A 7,538-nucleotide genomic window follows, 5' to 3' on the forward strand; every position below is an offset into this window, starting at 1 on the left:
TTTTTAATACTTATTCGACATTTTTTCTACTCCCTCCATTCCTAAATATAAGTCTTTTTAGATATTTCAAATGAATAATCACATATGGATGTATATAGACATATTTTAGAGTATAGATTCACTCATTTTGCTTTATATGTAGTCATTTGTTGAAATCTCTAGAAAGACCTATATTTAAGAACAGAGGGAGCAATACTTATTTCAACATTTTTTTGTTCAACTTTTTTTAAATACATGTTCAACATTTTTAACTCGGTCAATATTTTAAAATAATTGTTCAACATTTTTTGCGAGGGTGTTTAACTTCCTTAGATACTTGTTTCACATTTTTTAATACTTATTCAACATTTTTCAAATACTCATTCAACATTTTTCTAAATGTGTTTTTTGAGAAGTGTTTTTTCTAATATATATGTGTAGAATATTTTAAATTATAAACAAATATAAAAAAGCAAACCAAGAAACAGGCTAGTGAATCCCGCACGCGTGGGCCAGCCCAAGTGGCATTTGCCTTCAGCGAGAGGTCGCTCCTGTCTCGCTGAACGCGAGGAATAGTCGCGCCGTGCTGGGCAGAAGGGTCTCCATGGGTCAGAAAAGTGGTTTCAAATACAATATTTATACCGGCCAGTATACATACATGGAGAAGATTAAGGACGCATCTGTGCTCGAGCTGAGATATAGGCACTTTGGCTGGGCTACCTACTTTTGTCAACTATATATTGTACAAAGGATTGTTCCTCTAAGCTGGTGGTAGAGAGCGCCTGCAAGTTGGGCACTCCATCTTGATGTCCATCCAGCGTTGTAAACAGCCCGAATGGAATATATGCTCGCACGGTGCCACCTACAACAAGACAGTGAGAACTACTTAATCATGCATGTCTATGACGTCACAGAACAAGAGATTTCACAATTACCATGTATTCACTTGTTCTTTGGGAGAGATCAATTGTAGTCATGCAGATTACACAATCAATGGGCTGATTTGTGCTATCCTCTACCTTCCTGTGGTAGCAGTATTTCTCAGGGAGGATCTGGAGATTGCAGCCATAAAAGGATAAATAATTATGTTGTGATACTAAAAATGAATTGCCAACATACTCTGAGAATTGAATTAACTAAGCTTAAAATATATCAACAGTGGCAGCTATAATACCTTTTGAGAGACAAAAACAGCTACTCCCTCCGTTCCTAAATATAAGTCTTTTTAAAGATTTCAAATGGACTACCACATACGGATGTATATAGACATATTTTATAGTGTAGATTCACTCATTTTGCTCCGTATGTAGTCACTTGTTGAAATCTCTAGAAAGACCTATATTTAGGAACGGAGGGAGTACATGAATGACAACTAAAATGAACCTCGAATCCAACAGTACGGAGTGCATGTGTTAGGGTATTATCACAGTAGTATTACCTGGCGAGGAATAAAGCAGCGAGAACCAAGATAGTGCTGGAGCAGCAGCACAGCTGCTTGTATGCTCATGAATGTTGTCACAGCTATGCACCATTTCTTGTCAGGCTCAATGCGCATGAAGTTGCTAGGACAACCAAATATATATAGCGCGATGGCGACCCGGGTAGCAGTCATGCCTAAAATATACTGAGGGTGCAGCGGTTTTCTTGTATCCCGGATGACATTCATGACAATTTGAGGAATCCAAAAGGAGTACATCAGGAAAAGAAGCGGACGCAAGAAATTGTGCAACTCATACATGAGAAGGATTCCTCCCAAAAGAATGCCGTCTGCAGAAACAAAGCAAAGCAAGGTATGCCTTAATAGTTAGTTGGTAAAAGAAAAGTTCAACACTGGTGTGGATATGCAAAAATATTGTCATTAAATGAGCCATTTTAACTCTACTAATATATGGCAGTAATCATGTGATTGATTGTGCTTTTCTTTTACACCTCAACAGTCGATGTTAACTGCAAGAGGTTGGCCTACCACTGCGATTCTTAAGAAAGCATGAAGAAACCAGATGATATTTAGAACTTACAAAAGCGGCTGTAAAGAACAGAAAGTTCCCGTCTCATTATTTCCCAACCTTCTCCACTGTTCAATGGTCTACTTGCTTTCCATATAGCAAGAAGATACCTCATCTCAAAAATAGAAAAAACAACGAATTTGAAGAAGGCAGCTGTTGCAAAGGCATTAAAGAGTGACTCTGTAGAAAGTTAAACCATGTGATGAAAATGTTAGAGATGGCAAGATATTCAAAAAACATAATTATGACATGATTTTAAAGAAAATAAGCCGCATACAATTCAAGATACAATAGTTATAATAGCTTTGCAGGTTAATTTTCAGAGAACACTGAAGAACAGATAAATCTTTTGTGGTGTTGACAATACTTCACTGACCAGTGACGCTTAGCATTTAGCAAACTTCACAGACCCATCCTGTTGGGCGATGGGTATGTCTTTACAAATCCCATGAGCAAAATCTCTTTACGCAATATTTACTTGTAAGTAGTGTATTATCATAGCATGCACACTATTTGCTTTTAGCTCAGATTTACATCAGGATTTCAGGATGTATGTAACAGGAGACACCACCATCCACTTGTCAGTGTCATATGTCTAAATTCCCATTTTTACCACCGAAGAGTTCGTACACTAGCAGCAGAAAACATGGACAACAAAAAAAGCAAACAAATTTGATATGACACGAGTATAAGACTCACCAACCAATATTCCAGCAGTCAGATGCAGTAGACAAAGATATGCATCCATGATAGCTTGTTGCCCAATCATAATAATAGACACCTTAGCAGCTCCCTGTGAGCAATAACGATAGGATTGTAAGTCATGTAGAGCAAGATGACATTAGTGTTGCTAAAAAAATGATCACAGAAAGGGAAAATACTTACTGACTGGGTGTTGCTGTGTTCCATTTGTCTAATAAGCAGCAAAACTTGGAGAAAAGAGATCTATAATATGCCAGTTAAGGAATTGACAGAGAGAAGAGACCAGATAGGATTGAACAAAAACATGAATCTAAGTCAAACAGCCACCAAGGATACAAAAGTGACCATCAGTGTATAGTTAACTGCTTTGTTGTAATAAGCTTCAACATTCAGCGATGTTGAATTTAGTAAGATAGATGAGAAGCATTCTCCATCATCATCCACTGATGGACTTTCCATCAAGCCCTCCAATCGGTACTTCTCATGCTCTCCTTCTAATTATAATAAGTATTTATTACTCACGCACTTAGTATCTCAATATTGTTGGATGATGAGAAAATTTAAAATATGCAGACATAGAACTTGGTGAAAATAAATTACCAGTGGCAAATGAATTTAGCAGTACCATAAGAAAATTCATTACCATTTTGGTTAGATGACACCCGGACCACTTTAGCGGCTATTTCTATGTTACAGTGTTTCTCCATGTCATGTGTGAGAGCTGATACGGAAGAAGTAGCAAACATCAAGGTCACATCCACATTTGTAGCTAGGGAATATTCAGTGTAGAAATAAAATCTTACAGTTCTTCCTTCGGTTCTTCTCTTCAGAAGAATCTTGGAAAACTTGAGAGGAGAAAATCCGTAGCTGTTAAAAGTAAGGAGTTCAAATATATAGCAGCATGTTCATTAATTTTAAAAGGGGCCTTATTACTGTAGTTAGCAGGCAAGACTTACTTCATAATAATGTTAATAACTTTTAAGAGGGCTTGGTTATAATTTTTATGAATGTAAGTGGCATAGCACTACATTGACATCAAAAGATAGCTAGTAAGTGGAACACAGGATTGTGGAATGCAGTAATCATCGATAAAACAAGGAAAATTCGTCTGCTTACCAGATGGTATGGATTTGACAAGAAGTAATCCTCTTCTTGAAGCGGTTCACCATCTGCACCGCTAAAAATATCAATACAACTGTGTTAGATAGTATGGGGAAAAGATGATCTACAAACTGCCTACACTCATAAGACTATGTTCGCATATGCCAATACATAATTAATACTCCAATAATAAAATGCCATGAACAATGGAACATGGCCTCCCTTGTCATAACTAAAGAGCCTCTTGACTGCAGTACTTACTTATAAGCATTCAGTTATGCAACAAATAGCACACAAAAAAGAGGATCTGATGGGTAACCTGGCAATCATTAACTCATAGTAGTCGAAAAAATTAAGCTTGCACGCCGTAAAATTGACATGAAAATATGTATTCCCTCCGTCCCAAAATAAGTGACTCAACTTTGTACTAACTTTAGTACAAAGTTAGTACTCCCTCCGTCCGAAAATACTTGTCATCAAAATGGATAAAAAGAGATGTATCTTGAACTAAAATACGTCTAGATACATCCATTTATATCCATTTTGATGACAAGTATTTCCGGACGGAGGGAGTACAATAAAGTTGGTACAAAGTTGAGTCACTTATTTTGGGACGGAGGGAGCATGACACAAGTATCATGGGAGTCACTGAACTTAGTATATGTACACAAAAGAATCATGATTTGTGAAATTGTTACAGAACATACAACGAGCACTAGGCAATGAGCCAGGAGACTTGGAACTTGGAGAAGTCTGTGAGGTCTGCACTTGCTAGCTAAGGGTGGTTGTTGACTGTTGACCAAGGTTTACATTCAGGAAACAGGCAAATGTCCTTAGAGGGCAGAGTAGAATAAATATGTCTTTTTGCTGGAGTGCTATTTTTATTATTAGAGTTTGTTGCCCTCGATGTTTAAGGTAGATGCAATTAGTAGCATATACTAATAATGCCAAGGTAGGAGAACCAAAAGTCAAACAAAGTCTCTTAGCTCTCACAAAAGAAAAACAAAGCCTCTTAGTTATGACAAAAAATAATACAATAAAGTTGAACATATACCTGTTTGCCACCATACGAAGTTGTCTAAAAGGCCATATATACACGCCTTCTAACCTTATTTGAGCAACCCCACGATCATGAGATTTGTCAATAACATCATGGAATGTTATTGTTCCCTGTCAACAATAGTTATCACATCATGGTAAGCAAAATGATCAGCAGAGCGTGCATAGGAAAGAGGTCAACATCGCAATAATTCCCATGATTACAGTTAAATATGACTCATCATACACAAAAACACATTGTTTTCACGTGCTAACATAAAGCATAAGAAAGGATCTTCCTTTACCTGAACATAGTGTACCCCGCTTATCTTTGTTGGTGTACTCAGTAATTCCAAAACCGAGTCACCTTTAGATGTCACAAACTCAAGAAACCTAGAAGAACCATTTGTAGCACCAGCAAAGCTCCAACTTCCTGAACCATACAATGGTGGCATTAGTACATAAACCACACAGACAATTAAGTAAGTAGTAGCATCCTATACATAACAAAACAAATTAGGGTAATGAGAAATGGAAAAAGTGTCATGTGAGCAGTTGATTGAGGTTACCAAAACAAATCTATGAATGTGGCATGGAGGGAAATACAATCTACCATTATCCTTTATCTGTTGCGTATGTCATAATTCAACATCTGTAGTAAACAAACCAACTGCAGTGAGGATATGACACCACCAAGTTGTATGATGCTGCCCGAAGAAACAAGCTTACTTTTAGCGTCGAAAGAATAAATTCAATAGCACTGAACGTGTAAAATTGGCACAACATACTGAACTTAAGGAATTAAGTGCAATCCTCACAACACTTGCCTACAGCCCCACACTGTACATAGGATATTAAGACCTTAAGGCCGCTACACATCCTAATGTAATTGTGCAGTGGACCAGTGGCAACACAAAGTTATCAAACAAAAGACATGCTAACACCATAACCTGCTGGGATACAAAACTTGACAAACCAATAGGTCAAATAAACTAGTGCATAGCTACTATCAGATAAGAGTTACTTCCTCTGTTCACAAATATAAGATGTTTTGGATATTTCAATATGGGCTACAACATGTCTATATACATCTGATTCAGAAAAAAGTTATAACATATTATATTTGTGAACGGAGGGAGTACCTTTATATGTTCCTGTAATATTCCATGAATATGGGCTCATGTCATTATCATCCCTCTTGTAGAATGCATGCTGCATAAACATAGCGATGACGAGCATTAAGGTGAGTTCCATACATATAACCAGAATTCATAGTTCTAGATAAATGGATGCTGGTAAACCCTAACATCGTAAAAATGGATAAAACCTTTGCTTGTTGTATCAGTATTTGCTACTGTCTAGTGAACTGAAGCATCAAGACCGCAGTGTCAGCCATGCATGCCAGACTTTAACTCCCACCATTACTTGGTGAAAAGGTACAGTCAATAGAACATGCAGGGCATCCAATTAAAATGACTATCTGGAGTGAAAAGGTCTAGTTGGAATCCGAACTAAAAGCACGCGTTGCTGTTGCACGACTATTAAGTTAAGTTCAATATAAGCACGAGTATAGCGCACCACAAAAATTTACACCAACGAACACAAAATTAAGCCCAAAATAAATAAGGTTGCCCAGTTTTCCTCTTTCCAATTGCTCTATCTGGAGGGCCAAATTAGCATAAATTAACTAGAGAAAATGGGGAAAACTTGCAAGTCTAACAATCAAACAGCGCCTGACCTCATCGGCCCACGATCCGGAGGAGGCCGCGGCTCCGGCGGAGGCGACGCGCTCCCTGAGAGGCCGCAGCGCTGCGGCCAGGGGAGGGAGGGCGAGGCCGAGCACCACCAGGCTCACCACAGCGACCCTCAGCACAGCGGCAGAGCGCCTCATCTTCTGATCGTTGAGCGCAGCCTCACGATTCGGCGGCCACCATGAAGGGAGCGGGGGCAGCAGGAAGCCGACAGAGCAACCGCTGCGGGAAGGACGCCCGCTGGTGGGTTGGTACGGTGGGGTTCGCGTGGGGCGCTAAACCTAGGAGACGAAGGGAAGGAAAGGAAAGGGAGAGGGGAACGGAAGGAGATGGAGGGAGTCAAACGGGCGGGCGTAGGAGATGACGGCGAAGGCGAGGCGAGGCGACGGCGACTTTTGTTTCGGCGGACACCAAGCAACGCTTTTGCTGGTGGGGTGGGGAATGGAATCGCTGCCGTGTGTGGGGGGGTGGGGTGGGGGTGGTTGGCTCTGGGGCGGCCGACTGGTCAATCACTCTCAACCCCAGAGGAGCCCTGGCCTGCACTCTGGAAGCAGCTCAACGCGCCTCCACAAAATTTGTTTCAAATGTCTGAATCAAAAGGTTTGAACCCTTTTAGAGCAACTCCAACAGGGCGACTCAATCGGACGCGCGTCCGTTTTTCATCCGCGGGCGATCCATTCCCGGTCCATTTTTGAACCGGATTTACGTCAGTGCGGACATGAGACAGACGCGCGCTCGCCTTCGCCTCCCCCCGGGCTCGCTGATCGGTGGCATATTGCCCTCTCCCCATCTAATAGTAAACCCTCGCCCGCCTCCTTCGACACCAACGCCTTCGCTCATTTTTTTTCGGTGACTCTGCCAGCTGTCGGCGCCGCAACATCCGTTCTGCAACGCCGCCACCTCCCACGTCATCCGTCACCGCTGTCTTGCCGTCGGGGAACCGACAGCTTCCCACCCCCGC

The 7,538-nt window shown here is 40.6% G+C and overlaps 1 protein-coding gene across 1 annotated transcript; it reads right to left on the reverse strand.

Annotated features, from left to right (window-relative positions):
* Positions 1-597: 597 nt before the first annotated feature.
* LOC123188526 (transmembrane E3 ubiquitin-protein ligase FLY1) lies at positions 598-7,012 on the reverse strand. The gene is made up of 14 exons (XM_044600690.1): positions 6,565-7,012; positions 5,969-6,038; positions 5,132-5,259; positions 4,843-4,958; positions 3,804-3,864; positions 3,491-3,554; positions 3,331-3,408; positions 3,024-3,181; positions 2,871-2,930; positions 2,685-2,778; positions 1,998-2,165; positions 1,418-1,746; positions 915-1,031; positions 598-841 (listed from the first exon to the last, which is right to left on the reverse strand). The coding sequence occupies exons 1-14, from the start codon at positions 6,715-6,717 to the stop codon at positions 740-742; spliced, it is 1,698 nt and encodes a 565-aa protein (XP_044456625.1). The 5' UTR covers positions 6,718-7,012; the 3' UTR covers positions 598-739.
* Positions 7,013-7,538: the final 526 nt, after the last annotated feature.

The sequence above is a fragment of the Triticum aestivum genome, chromosome 2A (assembly GCF_018294505.1).
Source record: "Triticum aestivum cultivar Chinese Spring chromosome 2A, IWGSC CS RefSeq v2.1, whole genome shotgun sequence".
NCBI lineage: Eukaryota > Viridiplantae > Streptophyta > Magnoliopsida > Poales > Poaceae > Triticum > Triticum aestivum.

What these genes read in the sequence shown, in the direction of transcription:
- LOC123188526 (XM_044600690.1), bottom strand. Translation starts at nt 6,717, where the DNA reads ATGAGGCGCTCTGCCGCTGTGCTGAGGGTCGCTGTGGTGAGCCTGGTG. An exon ending in AACACAGCAACACCCAGTCA is followed by an intron (nt 2,779 to 2,870) that starts GTAAGTATTTTC and finishes TATTGCTCACAG; the next exon opens with GGAGCTGCTAAGGTGTCTAT. An exon ending in AAAGAACAAGTGAATACATG is followed by an intron (nt 842 to 914) that starts GTAATTGTGAAA and finishes GTCTTGTTGTAG; the next exon opens with GTGGCACCGTGCGAGCATAT.